Genomic DNA, 22825 nt, shown 5'->3' with positions numbered 1-22825 from the left:
GGAATACTTACACTCTCACTCTGAAAAGGATTTAAGAAATTTCCCCCCATTTCGCCATCATCCCTTGGAGTGCCCGGTTGATTACTCAGGCTCATATTATTGGGAGAATTCTGTAAACAAGATTTAGAAAACAAGGCATTGTTGAAGATTTTAATTTCCCTCTTGCATTGTACTGTTTCAAAAATGGAATCTACAGCAGCATCTCTAAGGACAAAGCAGACTTATAATTCTAATCTTAGACTTTTACTGTGTATTCTACTTCATTCTTTACACCTTGACAAGTTCTAATGCTCTCCCAAATGGAAATTAAAAAACAAACAAAAACCCCCAAATAACCAAGCACAACTGCTTTCTTAGTCTCAGAATCAATATTTATTCAATTTCTCACCCTTAGCTTATAGAGTTCCTGGAACTCCATAGAGTTAAAAAAACATTCCCAGCAGGGACATGATGAAGAGAGCTGACCCACTATCAGGCATGATGGGACAGTAACTTGCTTTTGGTAATTTTACTAATCAAACTTCAAAGGTCACTGTTTAAAAACATTTCCCCTTAATTCTACATGTGGTTTACATAGTAATATTATTTCAACTATTTTTTTTTTAAATGTGGACCATAGGGAAAAAAGGAAGATGGTTAACAAGTATAGTTAAGAACAAGAGAACTGCCTTAGGACTTGAGAATTCAATATGCACTTGTGGAGGAAAAGAAGGCTCAAAGTAAATTGGTTTAGAATCTTTTCCTATCATTAGTTGAACAGTAGATTTACTTTGAAACTTTAAGATAAAATGGCTGATATTGGCAACCTAATCAAACACTAAGTTAGCTGCATATTGCTTCCTATTCTACTAAATGTGCTAATCTTGTTATTACTGTGCAATTTTAGCTGTGGGAGGTCAGCTGCTACTCCATATCCACAGGAAATACAGAATGGCACTGCCATATAAAGCATGTATTGCAACTGTAACTGAGGACCTCTTTCCAGGTCTAATTTAGTGACTTGTAAAAATAAACTTCAAGGTTAAAATTTTTTATTTGTTATTTCAAATGGAAGAAAGATTTTAGATTTTTTCCCGAGCCATTTCCATTTTATATTCTCCTTTTGAATAAGTTCTAGATTTTTTAAAGGAATTGCTCTGAAGATTTTGACTTAACTAAAATAAAGTTATGTCATAAAACTTAAAATTTCATGAATGAGTTATTCCCAGAAGAATACGTGCTGTTTTAGAATATGGTTAACCCGTAAAGCAGAGACAGGTAGATGAACTGGTGGAAATACAGCTTATATCTTGTCCTGCTGTGCATCCCACAGGGAAGATCTGAGAACAAGAATCCTCTGAAGTCCATAGGAGCTCGGTTTTGCCAATGTACCCCAAGGGCTGGGGAACCACAGTTAATAGCTTAAAGAGGATTCTTTTTTTGGATAAATTTTTTCTCTGAAAATGTTAGTTTCTCAAGTATACAGGAAAGCAACCACACTTTCAAATGAACATGGATAACTTCATTTCCTAAGAAAACATTTAAGGAAAATTTAACTAAGTGTATTATTTTATAGCTCATTAATTATTAAAGTTATTTATAAAATAATCAATTATACTTTGAAAACAGGGATGCTAATGCTGATTTAGTTCAAAAAGAAAACTAAATTTATAAAAATGTTGTAATCTTCAGCCAAAATGTTTTTGGTGAAGGCAGATTTGTCATTTTATACATAATGAAGAAAGTAGTAATCCCAGAATAAAAAATAATCTAATGTATATATGAGCATATTTAAGGATATGCTTGGAAGCTTCCCATTTCTGTTTAACAAACATGCTCCCTGTGGTACTTGAGGTGCCCTGAGAGGAACAGCACATCTCTGATGTAGGTGGGCGCTCTCTGTCTCTTCTTGCACTGTCCCATGCATCATTTCTTAATTTACAATTTTGAAAGTGTAGCTAACCTCAAATCTAATTACTGACTCAAAATGTTGATTTCAAAATATTTAAAATTTGAAATTTGAACTGCATTATTATTTAAATACTTCTGAAACAGCTCTTTTATTATTTCTGTTTTCCATGCAATCTGTTCATGGCATGGTGGCTCAGCAGTATATATTTTTTGGGGGGTGGGAGGAAGAGATCTAAGAACATTGGTAGGAAGACAAAAGGACATATTTAGCATATTCAGCATACAAAGCAGCTAGTATCAGGTCTCTGAAATTTATTCTTATACAGCTCAGTGGACATATTTGAGAATATTCAAATGATAAGACAAACTTGTTTTTGCTTTTTTTAACCTGAAGTAATCGCTGCAAAATGTGAAAACAGCAGGTTTCTCAATGAGGATTTCTTTCATTCATTCATTCATTCATTCATTCATTCATTCATTCATTCATTCATAAGAGACACACAGAGAGAGACAGGTAGAGACACAGGCAGAGGGAGAAGCAGGCTCCATGCAGGGACATGCCTGACGTGGGACTTGATCCCTGGTCTCCAGGATCAGGCCCTGGGCTGAAGGCGGCGCTGAACCGCTGAGCCACCAGGCTGCCCTCAATGAGGGTTCTTATGGATATTGTGCTGTCCGTGATCCAACGAGGGACCTGATGAAGACACAGGCTAAAGACATACTTAATACTGGTGTCTAAGAACAGCTAAGACAGAGTTCCAGATACCAGCCCAGAACAGGTTATGAGTGTGGGTGGCAATGGGCTGTGTGTATATCACATTTAACTGTAGTTATGTTTGTGTGCAGTTTCCAGTAGATTTCATCATCTAGGCAAGAATATGACTGGCTTAGATCAAGGCTACAGAAAAAGGGCTTACATCAGTCAAAAAGGCATGCTTCAATAGCTTGAGCACATAATTATGGAGTAGGGAGTACAAAAGAACCCAAGTAAAGATCACTTTTAGCTACATTGGGCACTTTGGTTACACTTCCTACTCCAGTTAATGTGTATTTTCTACTTGTACTCTAAGAATTTAGCTATAAAAGTACAGTTAGTATTATACCAATCCCGTCTTCAAGGGATTTTATTACATTCTCATTAACCCTTTCTTCAAACTGGAATGTTTTTCCCTTAAGCTATGACCTCATACACAAATGTTACATATAAGCATGTCTGTGTACGTGCTTGCATATGCATGCACACACACTCTCACACACACAATTTCCTCTGGCTAACACATTTAATTCCCTTAGACCCTCTGTTCTCTGATTTTATCTTGCAAGTATTTTTCCATATCATCTCTTAATTAAATTATTGTTCCTTCTTCTACTCACCCTCAGAAATTATTCCAAACTTGTTCAAACTCCTATTAAGAAAGTGCACATTTACAGAAATTTTGATTCTGTCCATAATTGGAATAAAATAATATTGACATTATTTGAAGCCCTCTCAAGGTGGATTGTGTGTGTGTGTGTGTGTGTGTGTGTGTTTTAAGATTTCATTTATTTATTCATGAGAGACACGGAGAGAGAGAGAGGCAGAGACACAGGCAGAGAGAGAAGCAGGCTCCCTGAGGGAGCCCGATGTGGGACTTGATCCCGGGACCCCAGGATTGCGCTCTGGGCTGATGGCGGCACTAAACTGCTGAGCCACCCAGGGATTCCCTCAAGGTGGATTTTGAATTGATTTCTCAGAGGCTGCCAATAACAAGTTTCACAGACTATTGTTTTGACTCTGTCAGCCCCCCAAAAGAACACAATGCTAGTCATGGTTCTCTCAGGGGACACAGTAAGCTAGGACCCAGGCCACACTGAGAAGATGACAGAGATCTATAGTTGTCGATTAAGTCCCCTGTGATGAGTGTGGGATCTTTAATTGGAACTAAGGTTCTGGAGTCAGAAAGCTTCAGGTTGAAAAGATTTCTTTGGTAATTTATTAAGCATGATATGATCAAATTTGGCTCTCTCTGATATGTTTTTTTTTCAAACTCAAAAATATAAATGTTAAGTATGTTAAATGTGAACTGCAGAATTTCCTTCTAAGAAAATAAACCATATGCTCTTCTCCACCCCCAACTCCTAAAACAGCTCCAAGGGAAAATATTTTTGTTCCATTGATTAAATGGATGACTTTTCAGTTGCAAAAGGGATGAAAAGAATTTCACATTTGGGCTTCTAAAGATTAATTCTGCATTTTGAGAAAGATACATATGAGTTTTACTAGATAATCCTCAACTGAGCAAGAAATAATTTTATAACCCTTCCTTTAGAGTTTTGAGCTCACTTTATCAATGAAACAAGTGCTATCAAAATGCAGGTAACAGTGTGAGTTCCTAGCCTTCCCACAGAAGACAGTATAACTAAAGAGGAGGAAGATATTTAATATCTGTATAGTGTTTCAGAGCTCCTAGCATATGTTCATACTTGACTCTCAATAGTTTTGTGAAGAAGGCAGGGAAAGTGCAAACTGTCTTTTACAGCTAAGGAAACTAAGCCTTGGAGAAATTAAGTAACACGTTGCTCTAATTTATAGGTAGTAGAACCAGGCTTTCTGATTCTCAATTCAGTACTCTTTATTACCTTATGTATAAAGAGGATAAAATAGAGTATATTTACAATAAAAAAGTAGTAAAAGAATAGTAGTTCTAGTAAACAACAAAAAATGGAGTAAGAAATTTTAAAATATATATGTAATACTGGTGCTTAAAAAAATATATGAAGATGCAACTGGAGCCCTAAGGGATTTTGAACAAAACTGTTAAGCAGCAATGGTCACAACTACCTTCTGATTCACAAATAAGAATGACTAGAAAAATAACAGGATGAAAAGGAATGAATCCAGGAAACGAGAAGAGAGGAGAGTTTTTTAGGATAGCTGGTCTTATGTTGGAAAAGGAAGAAGGTGGGGGAAATGGAGTTAGTGATAGTGTGGATAGTACGGAGTAAAAATCTGAAATAATTAGGCTGTGAGTAGAATGAGGTGGGGAGAGAAATAATTGGGGATGGTGGAGGGTATTCATGATGGTGCTGATTAGAGAAAAAATGACCACAGTGTAGTGGAGATGCAAGAGACACCAGTGGTACCATCACCCAGACAGCCTGGCTAGAGCCCAGAACCAATGGACCTGGAGAGGGGGCAGTGCAGAAGTAAGCTGTGTGGGACCTCAGCTGAAGGCAGACACAACTAGTCATTTCTAGGATATGGTTAAATGACATGTTTTAGGAGGGAAATTCTTATGTTAATTGAAATGTCTTTGGACTTCATTTTGTAAGAGTTTTTCCTTATTGTCTCTGATCTTGGTTATACTGAGCTTCTTGAGGGCAGAGACCATACTCTGTTTATCCTGGGATTTTCAGAGCCTGGCATAATGCCTTGGTGCATTAATGTTTACGGAGTGAAGGAACTCCTGACTACCTAACCACTTGAGGACAGAAATTATGTTTGTATTTAAAGAAGTCTTTTATATCTTCTCATACTGCACAAGGTTAACACCCAGGGCACAAAAGTACACAGTGGGTGGTCAATTAATGCTTAAAGAATAAGCAATAAATCACCAGGCAAGAGAATGTTATCAGCAGTGGGCACAATGTAATGGAAAAAGTGGTCTCTGGAAGTAGAATAGGAAAATTAACAAAGAAGGAATAGCAGTAGATCTGATATGAGGGCAGATACAACATGGTATTTAATTTGTCATTATGAATCTATTTAAAAATTTTAAAGTGCTTTAATAATAAATTACAAAGAACTTTCCCATAGGTGGGCAGGGGGATGGGCTAAATGGGTGATGAGTCTTCAGGAAGGCACTTGTGATGAGCACTGAGTGTTGTATGTGAGTGATGAATCACTGAATTCTATTCCTGAAACTAGTGTTATAGTATATGTTAACTAGCTGGAATTTAAATAAAAATTTGGAAAAAGAAAACCCAAAGTACTTTACTATATAGAATTTTGTTTACATCTGTCTAATGTACAAAGCTGTGGGTCATTGGTGGAAATTTTAGAAAGATGATGTTAAGCAATCTGGATGATCCCACCTTTGTGTAATAAAGATTATCTTTGGATACCAGAATACGCTTCTCAAATACAAAATTAGAAATTTTATTGGTGACCACGAAGCACAATTCAGTTAATATCAATTGTTAGATACCTATGATAGCCAATACAGTCATGGTCACGTGACTTGTAAAGGTGCTTCCCAGATAGATGGCTCTAATGGAATTATACAATGAATCCTATTTTGAAAACAGGCCTTTTGCAGGTTTTACCTATTTTGCTTAGAATATGATTTCTCAGAGAAGTAATCTAGTACTCATTATATTTACCTATTTTAAGAAAATAAAAAGACCTTCCTGTTTGTCCCTAAACATAGATATCCAAAGTGCATTAGAATGTGTAAGGGCAAGCAGCCAGGCAATGTAGATAGAATGTCAGAATGCCAGTTCAACACACTCTCTCCCTTAGCTTAAACTCTTAATTTAAAAGGTTTTGCAGCTCAATCAATCTTACTATATTTTCCCTGGCACCAGGAATTTTACATTATTATACATGAATATAAATTAGAAGTAGGATTAAAAATGAAGTTATCCTTTAATGAATTTCGGTATTTATTGATATAAAGCCGACTTCTAAGAGAGTCATTCTAATGGTAGTTAATAATTAGTTCTTATCGGCCATTCTAAATATATTTTTGACCCACGGAGAACTATTTTAAATTCACCATGACCTAAAAAGTACTTAGGTATTCTTTCGAAAAAAATACAAGGCATCTTAGCAAAAGATTAATTTTAAATACTCAAACTACTAAAGGAGGAAAAATGGAGACACAAGCTATTGGAAGGTCTCTTTCCTACCTGTATTAATATAATTTTCTTCTAATTACTTTCCTATTCTATTTTGGGGAACTAGAATAATGATTGAGGACATCAGCATTCCATAATATAGGTTTGAAAAACAAATGAAATGTACAAATGCAATGCCCTTATAGCATATAACAACTTTTTCAAATTTGCCTCTTATTATTTTGCTCTAAACTTCTTTACATTTTCAAAAGATTATCTACACTACATCAATTTGCTTTATAAATAAGTGACATCATAAAGGTAATTAAATTGGTTTTACTGGGGTATCAATTAATTATGTATATAGTATGTCCTGTAAATGCATCTTACCATGTTAAAAAACTAATTTTACCCTTTCTTATTATATGCATTGATATTTTTAACTTTCACTTAGTTATATCTGGACCTCTACTTTCAAATGCTTGTTCAAGAACAAAATTCATAGGATTATTCTAATAATCTTAATAAGAGTTCCATGTGGAATAAAATACAAATACAAAACAACATAGACAATATATAATACTCACCTTGGAAATACTATCCATATCTCCTGAGCCTGAAACAAAATATGAAAAGAAAATCTTTATTAGATAATGATTTCATGTATAAATTAAGTATTTCTCTAACATAAATAAAAACAGTACACTCTTTGTATTTTCCATTATAAATCTCCTGAATTTTTTAATCTTAAAAAGTTTTATAAGCTTTTTTTTTTTTTTTTTTTTTTTTTTTTTTTTTTTTTTTAATTTATGATAGTCACAGAGAGAGAGAGAGGCAGAGACACAGGCAGAGGGAGAAGCAGGCTCCATGCACCGGGAGCCTGACGTGGGATTCGATCCTGGGTCTCCAGGATCGCGCCCTGGGCCAAAGGCAGGCGCCAAACCGCTGCGCCACCCAGGGATCCCTTAAAAAGTTTTAATCTTAAAAAATTTCTTTTCTCTTATACTGTACGGTAAATAAGTATCATCTGATGGCAAATGAAAGGATGAGTTGTATCTCTAGCTCCCAATCATCTTTTTTTGTTTAGTTTTGGCAGAATGAAGGAAACTATTGTTATCATAAATTCCTGAAAATGAAATATTAGATCACTTATTAATCCTATTCAATTCCAATTTTTAAAATGTATGTACATATGTGTATGTATATATAGAGAGAGCAAGAGAGAGATAAATATATTTTCTAAAATTATGCTTCTAAATTTGATAAAATATAAGATGGACATCTGCAATAATATCTAATACTATTCTGAGCCATATTTTACTATAATAACCAAAGCAAAGAATTTTTAATAATATTAAAAATTTGACAGCAATCAATATTCATGCTGATACATCAAAAGTAAGAATGTCTTCAAAATATACTGTAATTTTATGTTGATTCATAAATTACAATATTATTTAAAATAATACTGTAATTTTATGTTGATTCTTGGGAGAAGTGAACAATCAATACTAATTTCTATCCTAGAGAATAATATAACTGAAAATCTTCTAACTATGACCAAATATCGTCCTTTCTTTTGAATAATTTTATAAATTAAAGGAATGGAAAATGAATTATATTGCAATAAATTAAAAAATAAAGTTCTAGAATAGTGCTAACCAGTAGAGCTTTGTGTGATGATGGAGATGTTTCTCTATGCTGTTCATTATGGTAACCATTAGCTATGTGTGGCTATTGACATTTGATATGTGGCAGTGCAACTGAGGAAGTAAACTTCACATTTTATTTAATTTTAAGTTAAAATTAGTCACCCATGGCTAGTGGCTACCAGAATTGGAGATTTTGAAATCTAGGCAAAATATAAATGTATGTAAAATAAGTATGGACCTTAAAAGCTCAAAAGCCTATCAATGTGTTGCAAATAATTTCTTGATTATTGAAGTTACACAGCTTTTCAAAGTCTCAGAGGATGGCATTTGGGTGGAGTCCTGAAATCTGTGTATAACCTGTTACAGGAATAGTTACTCCAACCTAAGTAAAAGGTGGTCCCTTTCCAAAAGAAAAAAAATTATCATAAGCCTCTACCCTCAGTGTCAACTTTTAGTTTCTGATAATGTTACTTAAACATATATAAAACATAAAATAAATGCATAAACCAATAAATTTTTGGTTTTGGTTTTGCATTTGGTCTGCCTGTACATACGGTGTACTGTGTGGCCTAGTCAGGTAGGCGCCACTTATCTCTATTCCTCACTATAGTGAAACTTTTTGTTCATCTTGAAGATATTTGGCTTCATTTGGTAAGAAGGCATCATTTATGAAGTATGTTTCCAACCATTAGTCACAGTCCTAGAACTCAGCTTTATCATGAATGCAGAGTATGTGCCAGTGTTCTCTCTTAAATTAAGAGAATTGTTCAGATTATTCAGAATATGATTGCCAATTTTGTTTTTAAAAGAGATAAACATTAAAAAACAAAAACAAACTTAAGAAATTCTTGCAGAGAACATAAATTCCTCTGAGACTGTGTCTGTAGACCTTTGGAGACAAACCAGTTGGGAAGATACTGTAGTCCTCCAGGTGAGGGATGTATGATTATGTGCCCAGAACAGCAGTATCTCTTTTACAAAAAAACACTCAGATTTTGATATGTTAAACACTTGTGAATAAGAACTAAGAACAATTTGACACTTCTGATTTTCAAATGATCTCCTGTCATCATGACTAATATACTGTAAAATAGTCAGTGAAAGTTGAAATATTTTAAAATAAATTCCTGTGTACAAAAGCACTTTGCAAACTGCAATATCCACTATGTAGAATTAAGGTTTTGTTTTGATTTCTAAACATTAAACTCAATATCCTTACCTAAAGAGCCATTCATGTGATGTGACTCCATTCCTCCTAATCCACCCATGGGGCCATCTGACCCGGGGCCCATTGGAAACTATTTAAAAAATGAAGAAAATTACTATGACCACGTTGAAAACAACTGTTTATCTCAATGTTACAATACCTTTCTTTAACATTAGAAGATAATTTTATTTTCATTTTCAAGTCATGGAGGTTTTTTCCAGCCTTATAGATTCTCAAACTGGACTGCCCTACTTCCTTCATACCACCTTTAGGCTAATCCTCACTCATATCCCGATTTCTCTGCAGATATTCTCAACTAGAAAGCACATACATTTCAGTGCAAATGAGAAGATAAGCATTCTCTTCTATGCTCTTGACAGATTTTACTATTATAAACTAGAGATGATTCTTAAGAAGCTGCTAAAAGTATTGGCTTATTAATAAGAATAATTTAACGTTTTTATGCCAACATTAACATTTTTCTTAGCAGACAATCTATCTTTGTTCAAATGAACATAATAAATAATTTCATCTTGCAGGTTAAATACATTTAGCTCCTTGGGGACAGTTCAATATAGTTAATTCTTGGCAGTCTCAACTATGTCAGTTCAATGACAATTGGACATTCTACAGCAGTTATAGTTAACATTCTTTAAAGTAGTGGGATTATTTTATTTTCAGTTGGAAGCCCAGCACAAAACAGATGTGAACTGACATACTGTGGTAGAGCACGTGGAGAGGCCATGGCCTGCCCATTCAGTCTTTTCCTTATCTCCTCAGAATACTCCTGAGGAAATCTAAACCCAGTCTGAAAACAAGTTATCTATAATTATCTTACGTTTACAGTTAAAAGAGCCTATTGAAAAACACTTGCTCTCAAAATTTCCCATGCCAAAAGCATCTCTTCCATGTTGTATGGTACAGAATACTGAATGTGGTGTGTGCGTATGTGTGTATTTATGTGTGTAGATGGGGTGGTGGTGTTTATTAATCACACAGGATTTTGGGAGAAAAACAACTGCCCTCAGCAGACAACATGTAACTGTATATAATCTATAATCTGTATCTATATCTACCTATCTCTATTTGTTTGGAGGTAAGATGGCTTTCCATCACTGGGATCATAAAACTACATGCTTATACATTTTCCCAAGATATAATGCCAATTCTGTTGCTTAAAATTTTGTTGCTTAAAGTACACAGACTGATTTTCAGTAAACAACTTAGAATGAATACACACACACCTCAAACAGTAGCTTAAAGAAATTAACTTTGAACTTAATATTTTATTCAGCTTTTGCCAAAACCATAGTTTAGATCTGGGCTGAGAAATTTGTGCTGGTAAGGCCAAAACCCCCTGAACTAACTTGGTTCGGTCCTTTTATCTGGGTCCTATAGTGTTTTCAAAGATATGAAGACTACTGGTATATATGCTTGAAGCACAGAAAACTGCAGTGCTAGCCCTCAGCAGGCATTTGCTTTTACTACCTCTGGCAGAGATGAATGACATTTGAAAAAGTGACATGTTCAGCTTCTACTTTTCTTGGATCTCTTATCTTTGCGTCGAGTTAAAGGACCAGAATGGGACATACTTGGATGATGTCGGCTTAGCTGCCCACAGAAATGTCTTCAGTACCATATGCTCTGGGTTTCCTCTCTCACTCCCTCCACATCAAATATCAAGTTCTAAAATATGAAATTGTACTATGAATTGTTTTCTGTATGTTTTTGCTGAATTTCTAAAATGAGCATTGTTCATTATTCTATTCAATGTTCGTTAAGAGTGCTATGGAAAAACCTTTCAGACATTATTGATAGGAAATTGTTTCTTTTTTCCTGAAAGCCAATTTATTTGATTATATAAAGAGAAGAGTGATAACTGAAGGCAGTATTGCTTAACAGAAATAATATGCAAGCTGCAAATGCAAACTTATGTAAGTAAATTTAGATTTACTAGCAGCTATCTTTAAAAAGTAAAAAGAAACAGGTCAAGTTAATTTTAATAATATATTTTATTTATCCAACTTATCAAAATGATCATTTCAACATGTAGTCAGTATGAAAATTTTAATGAAATACTTTACATTATTTTTTTCATACTAACTCCTCAAAGCCTAGTGCATATTTTATATTTACAACAAACCTCAAACCTCAATTTTTTTTTAAGGATTTTATTTATTTATTCATGAGAGACACACAGAGAGAGGCAGAGACACAGGCAGAGGGCTCCAAGCAAGGAGCCCGAGGGGAACTCGAACCGGGGAATCTGGGATCACGCCCTGAGCCAAAGGCAGGAGCTCAACTGCTGAGCCACTCAGGTTTCCCAACAAACTTCAATTTGGACTGGCCATTTTTCAAGTATCATACTATAGTGGTTAGATTTGTTGCCTTTACTGCTAGGAAGCTCAATTATAATAATTATTTCATTCCTGTTTTTTGGTATAATTCTGGAAAATTCCTTTTTTGTGGAATTCTTATTTTTATTTAATCCTAGCAATCTTATATTCATATATCTGCGTATTAACCATCCTGTTATATTTTTGTTAATATGTAGTCTTATAAATTAATACTTTTCTAAGTGTGGAAAAATCACAACCATATGCTTTATTAAGAACACCCAAATTCTTTATGTAGAACTGCCTCATTTCCATATTTAAATTCCAGATTTCAAAACTCTAAAGAAAAACAAGTATATCCAACTTCCTAATTTATTTCAAGTTTATCAGGATAAAAGAAACAACCATAATGCAAAAATTGGTGATGCTAAAACTGAGGTTAGTATAAATGATTATATATTACCTATCATTTTCAAATAGTATTAATAAGTATGTAAAATTTGAGATAAAACTACACACCAACATTTTATAATTGATTAGGTTCAGCTTTACATTTAAGTTATACTGATACAAAATCTTTTGTTATATACATTTTATGTATTATGTTTTTTTTTAACCTAGAACATAGAAAGGATTTGATTTTTTTGGGATATCTAATAAGTTTCTGGGTAGTAAAATAGAAAGCTTAAGTGGTACCTAGGGATTGCTACAAAATCTTTTGTTATACATTTTATGTATTATGTTTTTTTTTAACGCAGAACATAGAAAGGATTTGATTTTTGGGAATATCTGATAAGTTTCTGGAAAATAGAAAGCTTAAGTGGTACCTAGGAAATGGAGTGGACTTAGTTTGAGCCTTCAAATACATTCGAAAATTTATTAAAAATTCATATTTACATTAGGCCTGTTAGGTCCAGGAGGTACTGCATTCATTAAAGTATACATGTTGTCTCCAGAGTTGGTTGAATCTGAAACAAAATATTACTTAATTAACATCTTTCTTTATAATTGTCACCCAAGTCAACACAAAGTAATAATCAAAGATGATCTACATTCATATACATATTAATAGCTAGCACTTGAAATAGTCATTACTAATGTTCAGAAACAAATACTTGTAAGTCATTTTCCAACTCAGAAATTATCATTCTGAGGTTGTAAATGGGAATATTTACCTACTATATTAGGGAGTAATCCCTTGAATAATTCAGTTCAGAAGGAGCATTACTTTAAAAATCTAAAAAATTACAGGAAAGTCTTTCTTTTTTTAAAAAAACATGGATACTTTTAGATTTCACTAAACAATTTATATGTACAAGTATAACAAAAGAATCTCTTAAAATTCAGATTCAGTAGCTTTTCATTATTTCCTTAGGCTTCTTATACACCAATTTTAAAAATAGTTTATCTTATAATTATTAATAGCTGGTGCAATATCCTGGCTTCATTCTAAACGAAAGAGAATAGGATAAGACTATACAATTGGAATGACAATTTCTCTTGCTTGAAGTAAAAGTCAGCTTCTTCCAGTACGACTTTTAATAAAATTTTTTTCATTCATTTTATTCTTGATACATTATAGTAAAAATGACTATAGTACATATCCATATAAAAATATGTTACATTTTATATTTTAAAAAATTTACATTTCATATCTATGAGCTATTTCTAATTAAGTCTCTGAGTACATGTGTTTTTATCATGTATTACCCTAGAGTGAAAGGCCAAATATTTTACATTCAGGAAATGGTTTTCTATTTTCTCATAATTATAGTTTTCTTAAATATAATGTATTAAGCCTCACTATTCTGAAAAAGAATATGTTTCAAATTTCTTGTACTGATACAAGGCAGGAGATAAAAATCATTTGCTTTCTCATGGCAATAAACCTTAGAGCAAGAAATGGGCAACTCCTTTTCCTTTTATTTTGAGATTGCTTAGTAGATCTTAAAAAGTTTATTATTTTAGTGTGTACTACTTAGAGAGTAAGTTAGATGTTGTTTATTGGTTGTTAGTGTACAGTGATTCATGAATATAAATATTATTTTCCCATCTAGACTAATAGATCATTCCGCTGAAAATGCTGAGATGCCCACCTCAGATCTTGTTTGTACTAAGGTCCCCATCAACTCATGTGGCCTTAGCTATTTTTACATCCTTACGTCCATTATACTCCTGTCAACCCAAGCGGCTTGTTCTTTCCTGCATATGACCAACCTTCTGAATCTCTGTATTTTTGTTCTTACTTCCTCCAAGTATCTTCTTCCCAGCCTTGATCTACTGAAATTCTACTCACGACTCCAGATCCACTGCAAATGTTACCTCTTACATGAAATTTTGTTTTCTGCCATTTCCAAATTCATGAATGCTCTCCTATAATTGAATTCTCCTTTGCATTCTAGTTAATATTTTGTCTTATTCTTGTCCTGCTTCCAACAAGGTTATAATAAGTTCATTGAGAGAAGGAAAGGGACCATGTCTTATACTGTGTGCCACACACAATAAATATCTGCTGACTAAGATTTAACTAATGGGATATACTTTAATCCTATAAAAACGTATCTTTCAGAAATCCTGGACTGCTTCTTAAACGTAGGAAATCTTCAAATGGCTTTTCATCTTTATTAGCCTTACTAATTTTATTTAACTGATTTTAGTAATTAATTTGGAAAGGAAATGTGCTGTATATTTTAAATATGCAAAAGGAAAAATAAATGCATTGCTTTTAATACCAATCAAAAACATAATTTCATCTAAAAAACATGGAGAGGAATAAGGTTGGCATTTTCTAGAATACATCTGACATCTTTTTATATACAGAAAAACTTTATAGATTCTGGAACCTATTTTTTGCGGGGAGGGTATTGGCTTCATATTGGAGGAATGACTGTGAAAAGGATGCATCCGCAGGAGTACACACAAGGCTAGGAAGACATACTGGTGCAATTTCTGGCTTGAGAGGATAAAGTGTAATCAGATTACATATCAACTGCAAAGTTTAGTGGTTTCTCCAAAAAATTTCTCTTAAATTGTAGTGCAGTGGTTATTAATCATATGCTATCTTCATAAATTAAACATTAATTTCACCATACAAGAATGCAAATGTGGGCAAGATGTTCAATTCACATAATTCTATCTTGAATGAACTCTGTTTCACTTCAGTGAAGATGTTCTGAGGACAGAAATCCATGAAATGTTTATGATAATATCCAAAGAGTTAGTGAAGCAAAGCAAAATTTTGTGTTAATTATCAAATTGATGGTTTTTCAAAATTAAAGATTCAAAACTTAAAAATGACTATTTATTGGTAGGATTAGTGATATTTAATTTCATGCTCCCATACATCTTAGATTTCAACAATCCAGCTAAGAACATATGGATTGAACAGTGCAACATGATTAAAAATTTTTCCTAATTATAAAACTTTCCCATTTATTTTAACACTGTCCTAGCCTATTTCTTTGTTTTCTACTTTCTACATTTCTGTGTTATATATTTTTTAAAATAAAATTGGGATCATATTGTACTGAATCATGAACATTTATTCTCCACGTTATTAAAAATTCTTTGATAATAATTTTAATGACTACATAATATTCCATAAAAACTAATTTATTAACTTCACTAAAATTGCATTAGGTTTGAAGGTTGTATCTGCTATTTCAGTATTAACCACAACAAATGAGTATCCCTCTATATAAATCTTAGGTTGTGTCTCTAATCATTTCTCATAGAAGGATTATAGAAGCAAGTGGTGTGAACTTTTTCCTGGCACTTGATAGGTGTTGTCAGAGCCATTTAAGGAGGGCTGTCCCACAGTAAACTCCCACCATTACAGTCTTCAAGAAACAACACATTTAATAGTCTATAATAAAGTCTCAAAAAGAAAGGACAAAACTATTTAAAATCTTCCTATGAAATGATTATAGAAATATTGAGACATTTTAGTTTACCAAGATTAAAACAACAAAAAAATACCCCTTCCACTACATAGTGATGTTTAGCTAATATATATACATACAGATGTGTAAGCATATTTACAGCCATGTTGGTAAGATAGTGGTGGGTCTGATTAAACCTAATGGATCTATGTATTTCATGTGTCACTTATGCAGAATTTTTTAAGTTGTGAGATTTAGATTTTTTTTCACAGTCTCAGGGAATCCTTTTGTCAGATAAATTATTGGGCAATTCATATAGATTAACGCCATCTGCATCCTGATTGTATCTGCTACCCACACAACAGGAATTTTCTACATGCTTAAAGTAATTGGACAATAGTTATTGAAGAACCCTGTTTCTTTCCACTTGCTCCCTGTCGTCTATTTCTGTTACCATCAATGAGATAATGAATATTACTAACCTTCCATCATAACAATTTTTATATTTTGTAATTTATTCTAATAATCAAATGCCCATGTGGCTAGTGTGATTACAATACCTGCTGGACTAGGCATGATGGGTGTTCCTGGTGGCCCTCCACCTCCTGGAGGACCCTAAATAATTATACAAAATTTCAGTAAAAATAAGGCATTTCATGAAACAATATAAGGAAAAACAGAAGAAAAGTTAGACTTATCTATAATAATCCAATTTGAAAATCACAAAGGAAATATATTTTCTCCATAATTTATTTTCTTTGAATGTACAATCATTTCAATATTATGCAAATATAATTTAGCTTAAATATGTTGAGACTGTTTTGACAAGTTTCCAAAAACAATGAGCCTTTAACACTGATTTATTATTCATGACTTAATCACATCAGGTATAATGAGGTAAAGGAGAAACCATTTATTGGGGCCTTTACAAATCCATAAAACAGAATCATTCATGTATATCTGTGATTTAGTTTATTATAATTTTCTTATGTTTTGTATCATGATTTTTTTTTATAGAAAGCTAAAAACTCAAAGATATTCATATGTTTAAAAAAATACACTGATGCTATTTCTTTATCTATTGGTATCAACTATAACACTTCCAGAGCATTGAACCTTCTGCTCTCACAACAATTAGAAATGGGAGGCAGTGCTGACTAATGCTGTGGGTTACTAATCGATCTGAAATGGAAATTAGGTGATTCTAAGGTTAATTCAGTTATTTCAGACAACCAAAATGGATAACTCAGGCAAAGGGTTTTAGAATTTTTCAGATGTACAGTAATTAATCTGGATAAATTACTAAGTGGATACATTTGTACTTCATTCTGAATGTATAGACACAGCCCACTAATTATTTCAAATGATATATATAATATCTAAAAAATAATTTAAATTTTCTTTCAAATAAATTCATTAAACTATATATTAGGCTTATTCTCAAGTGATTTAGGAAAAAAAACAGGTTCTACCCACATCTTCTTACTTTCATTTTTGCTTCATAGTGAATGTGAAAAAAAGTGAGGCTTTCTTAGTTTGTACAGCTTAAGGGGACATTGAGCCCTAAGTTCACAGATCCAAAAACAGTGTGTGCTTTTTACTATGCTCATAAAACATTATTTCTACGGAGAGTAAAATGCTCATCGATCTTCAGACCTCTTTTTTTTCCTACCCCAGTTAGCTGCCACCTCCAAAATTTCTTTAGGAAAGATTTTCCTTTTTATCATTTTATCTTTGCTCTTCTGGTAGGCATTTACTCCTAAATATAACAATTTATCTTCCATGGTCACCCCGAGACGTAGCAAGGATTATAATGTGATGATGGTGAAAAAGTCATTTGAAAGTTCAAGAACTCGTGTAAGACCTGTTAATTTGACTTGACGTGTGTATGAATTAGTGGAAAATTTTAACATGTACTAAATAATAATAAGAAGAAAAATAAGTGTTTTCAATTTCTTAATTCTTTTCTTTTAAGAAAAAATCCCTTAAAAGTCCCCCCGCCTCCCCACTCACTCCCAATCACTAGTCATTATTCTGATTCTCTTTATGATTGGGGGAAAAAGTTTAATGTCTTCCTAAACTTTGAGTGTGGTGAGTAGGGTGAGGGAAGGGATGTAGATTATTCTTCGGGAGAACTGCAAATTCAAGCTTATCATTGTGTAACTTGGGATGGCTTTCTTCATGATTGGACACAGTGTATTGTATTGGTTTACAGAAACATATGTTGTAGTAAAACACAGTACTCAGGGCAATTTTGGCCAGATTGATAACTGTTTCACTAATGAATATCAACATATGTAGTGAGGTTGGCAGACGAAAAACTCAATACATATCAGATGTTCACTTCTTGGCCAATACACAGGGGCTCTTCTTAACATCTGGACAACTATTTCATTGCCCAAATAAAACATAACATCAAATCTTATGAGCAAACAATCCCAAATGTACTTACTACATAATTCCCAGGAGATGCTGAAGAGTATGGTATCTGGAACATGAACAGGACAAAGAAATATATATTTTGATTCATGTGACAGTATGGAGACTTACCTAAAATGAACTATTTTCTGACTTTTATCAAGTTTTAAAATGTATCACAAAGGATGCTGAAGAATAAAGGCATTTATAACTATAGAGTGCTAGAAAAATGAATAAATGCAACATAAATTTAAATTTATAAAAAAGAGTAGATTTAGGTCAAGAGGAATTTAGATGGAATTACAGCCTCAAGTTATACTGGTTTCAGGGCAGCTGTACTCACTGCTTGATACTAATGGCACTTATTCTGTAATTAGAAAGATATATATTTGTGCAGCTAAAAACCAGAAACCAGAGTTTTCAAATTAATAGCTTTTACAGATGCAACTCCTAACTTATGTGCATTCTGGAGTACATTATTGTTATTTTTAAGATAGGTTTTAGGCTACTACATTCATGTGGTATGGGTCAATACTTTATCTACAGACCTCATGTTTCCCCCTTTCTTTTCTAATTAGCTACTAGAAAATAATATAATAAATAAATAAATGTAAAAAGATAATTTATAGCGATCAGATATGGGTAACAAATTCTTTCTCTTCTAAATCAAGCTCTTAACCAAACTCTTTTTTAGAGATTACAGAGCATTAATACAACATTGTTGTCATAATTTAAGAAATGAAAACTATAAAACAGATACTTAAAACTAAGCCTTTGAGTGTGGAATATTAATAAAGAGAGCTAAATCCAAATATTTTCTTTTTTCACAGTAGCTCACTAGTTCACTTGCATGAAAATTCTGCACATCCAGAGGAGATATTTTTGCATTATTCTGGAAAAGGCCAATAAACTACTACCTTCTTTGAGGGAGACAGCCAGAAATGGACCAATAGAGTAGTGAAAAGATGATAATATCTTTACTTTAAACCCTCACTCTATCTCAACACCTTCCATATAATTAAACATAAAAATAATATGAAACTATAAAGCAAGAAGAAGGAAGTATAACAAAGTTATGATTTTCCTTTGATGAATAATTCTTTGAGAGGAAATATTTAATATTATCTGAAAATTCTCTCCTTGTTTGGTGTCCATGCTTAGCTTTAAGCATGGACCACATGCCTCCGAGGCCCCTGCTTGGTCTGCCTATGGGTAATTCAGCCCTGTGGATGGTCATTACCAACCTACCCAGCAACACTAATGATGAGGATTACTTCTACTAGCAGTACTGAGATTTTTTTTAAAGATTTTATTTATTTATTCATGAAAAACACAGAGAGAGGCAGAGGCACAGGCAGAGGGAGAAGCAGGCTCCCTGCAGGGAGCCCCGATGTTGGATTCCATCCTGGAACTCTAGGGTCCTTCCCTGAGCCCAAGGCAGACACTCAACCGCTGAGCCACCCAGGCATCCCGGGGTACTGAGATCTTGATGGCCAGTACATTTACTAAACTCAGTGGTTGAATACAACTTTGCTCTCCTGGGCCCCTTTTGGTTCATGATCTACCATCCATCCATCTTCTGCTTCTTATTATTTTAAATATGTGCATTTGCTCTCTCCAAATCACAAACTTATCTTTTGGCTCCAGTTTTCATCTCCTTATAACTTTAACATCGGGTCTATGTTCTTCTGCCTCTCTCTCTTGCATGCCATCATTCTTTATCAACTTCAAAATATGATCTAACCATTCTTTAAATCTTTGGAACTTAGGGGCGCCTGGGTGGTTAAGCATCTGACTTCTTGATCTCAGCTCAGTTCTTGATCTCAGGGTCGTGAGTTTAAGCCTGTAGGAGTTCAAGCTCTGAATTCAAATAAATCTTTGGAATTTATACTTTGCTGCTTTCCTTCACTTTACAATATACTTCCCCCTTTCCTCCATTTGTGCATATGGCTACATCCCAGAACTTTTTTTTTTTTCATCCTAGAACTCTTTACACAGAGATCTAAATGACTCTCTTGCCTGACATCCTTCTTATTCCTTAGGACACTCACAGATATTATTTTATATTCCAATCAGAATCTCCTTCCAACACAATTTCTCCATGTTTATTAAGTCCATTATTTCTCTATTAGTTTCCTACTAAAATGCCTCTGCCCCTCCCCACGCCACTGTCAGCATTTTGTTTCTCTCTCCAATATTTTAAATTCATTATCCTAAAGCCTACTTTGTTAATTTCCATCTCTTTGATCACCCCCTAACCACCTTTTCTGTTTCACAGTAGAGATTTCCAGGAGAGAAATACAAAGGAAGGGACAAGTCCCAAAATACAATCATGTTCTCCTATTTCAACCTAGTCTTCACTAATATCTGGAAGCATTTTGGCTTGGCTTTCATGGAAGCCCTGAAGCATTTTAGTGGTGTAGCAGTAAACTCAACAAACTGTGGGAGAAAAAAGTCCCAATCTGTAGCATTTGCCAATTTATGTGGTGTGAATATTCCCACATGGAAGATTTCAAGCTACCAATGATTTAACAATTAGCTCAAAAAATCCTGCATAATTAACAATTGACTTTTGTGAGAGGGCTCTCATGGTGATTATAACATCCTGAGTTGCTAGTCTGCCCTGTTGTCATATGTTAAAGCTATCAAATTCTTGCTATACACCTTCATCTTCAACTCAACACTCCATATTTATAATTAAAATTTTTATCCATTCATCCAGGTGGAAAAAAGATATTATTTCTGTTTGTTTCCAGAGCTAGTTCCTTCCAACCACCTCATTCTCCTAAGTCCTTGCTCCTTTTTAAATTTCTCCCTCTTCGTGATTCTTTCAAACACAGTTAAATACAATAAACACTTAAAAATACTTAAATTTGGGAAGCCTGGGCGGCTCAGTGGTTAAGCACATCTGCCTTCGGCTCAGGGCGTGATCCTGGAGTCCCGGGATCGGGTCCCACATAGGGCTCCCTGCATGGAGGCTGCTTCTCCCTCTGCCTGTGTCTCTGCCTCTCTCTGTAGTGTGTCTCTCATGAATAAATAAATAAAATCTTTAAGAAATAATAATATAAAAATAAATAAAAATACTAAATTTATTACGTTATCTAGTTCAATTGCTTTCCATTAGTGTCCTGTCAAAGTTCTTTAATTTTGACTTATACTCATTGTTTCTACTTCAAATTCTTTCATGCTCTCATTAAAAGAAAAAGAACATTTAGGCTTCTACGCCTAGCAGCACTTTACTAAACCTGTGCTCTTGAATGTTACCAGTAGCATCTGACAGCCTAGTGTGAGAGACAGAAAATATAATAATATAGTTAGAAGAATTATGTGGGTACAGAAGACATTCGAGCTGGGTAGCTGACTTACAGAGAATAAGTGACCACCAGAAAGACAAAGAGAAGGATCAACCTTAAAGGAAGGAAGGAAGGAAGGAAGGAAGGAAGGAAGGAAGGAAAGAAGGGAAAGAAAAAAGAAGAAAAGAAAATGACAGTATATAGTTTATTAGGGAAATGGTACATAATCGTATACAGCTGGTACAGTGTGGTACTTAAAGGAAATTGAAATAAATGATAAGCATATATGGTCAGACTGTAAATGAGTTTCTGCTGTAGGAAATATGGAGTCACTGGTTTTAGAGAGACCATGTTCAAATTTATATTTTAGTAAGATAACCCTAGATGTAACATGGAATATGAATACAAGTTAGGAGTCTATTGCAAAAGGTTGAGGCAAGAGGTGATAGTGTTCTAGGCAGTGCTGATCAAGGTAAATTGGAGTAAGAAGATTTAAAAGACTTTTCACAAACGTCCTCGGCAGGGCATGGTGACAAATTAGATGTGGTGGACAAGAGAAGGCCAAAATTAAGGCAATTCCTAGGTTTCCAGCTTGGTGAGTGGGTGAATAATGGTGCTACTAATTTATACATAGGGAATTCAGGAAAGGGGACAAGTCTGGGGAAACATCCAACATGTTGAATTTGAAGGCACTGATAGACATTGAGGTAGATCTGATCAACAGATATTTAGAAATATACATCAAGAACTTATTAGAGATTAGGACTAGAGATAAAACTTCAACTGACGACATTTCCATTTTATGCTGGAAAATGATCTAGTATTCTAGTAAATCAAGCGAAAGATTTAACATCCCAAAACAAAGCTCACTACCCTCTAAACCTTTTCTTTTATATTTCTTTTTTTTTCTCTTTTTTTTTCTTTTATATTTCTAGCTGAGTTTGTGTTATTACTATTCTCTCTATACCTGGATTCAAAGACATGATATCACCCTCTCCTTTTTCTTTCTCTTTATCCCCAAATGTAAGGTCAGCAAATGTTTTTGATTCTATGTGTGAAATGCATCCCCATCATTCCTTTGATTACCACTCTAACCTCAGGTTCTGATAACATTTTATAAAGCCATTGCTATAATCTCCTAACTTCATTTCCCTATTACATCCATTTTATATATGGCTAAAATATAGCTCTCTTCCACACAGATGACACAGTTCAGATTTCTCTATTCAAAAGCCCTGACTACTTCATGGCCTTCATTTCCCCTTTATAGCTTTTTTTTTTTAAAAGATTTTATTTATTTATTCATGAGAAACACAGAGAGAGGCAGAGA

General features: G+C 33.8%; 1 protein-coding gene across 9 annotated transcripts in view; it reads right to left on the bottom strand.

Moving 5' to 3' along the window:
- The window catches only part of SSBP2 (single stranded DNA binding protein 2), a 282750-nt gene that overhangs the window by 8710 nt on the left and 251215 nt on the right, over positions 1–22825 (bottom strand). For all 9 annotated transcript variants that reach the window (XM_025992948.2, XM_025992949.2, XM_025992951.2 and 6 more), the window contains 6 exons: positions 18237–18272; positions 16345–16399; positions 12801–12871; positions 9580–9658; positions 7296–7324; positions 12–110 (listed from right to left, as the gene is read on the bottom strand). In XM_025992948.2, coding sequence (XP_025848733.1) covers positions 12–110; positions 7296–7324; positions 9580–9658; positions 12801–12871; positions 16345–16399; positions 18237–18272 — 369 coding nt within the window. The remainder of the gene's footprint in view (positions 1–11; positions 111–7295; positions 7325–9579; positions 9659–12800; positions 12872–16344; positions 16400–18236; positions 18273–22825) is intronic.

This window comes from Vulpes vulpes, chromosome 14 (assembly GCF_048418805.1).
Source record: "Vulpes vulpes isolate BD-2025 chromosome 14, VulVul3, whole genome shotgun sequence".
NCBI classification, from domain to species: domain Eukaryota; kingdom Metazoa; phylum Chordata; class Mammalia; order Carnivora; family Canidae; genus Vulpes; species Vulpes vulpes.
The sequence above is the reverse complement of the archived record's forward strand: the minus strand, read 5'-3'. Positions and strand labels throughout refer to the sequence as shown.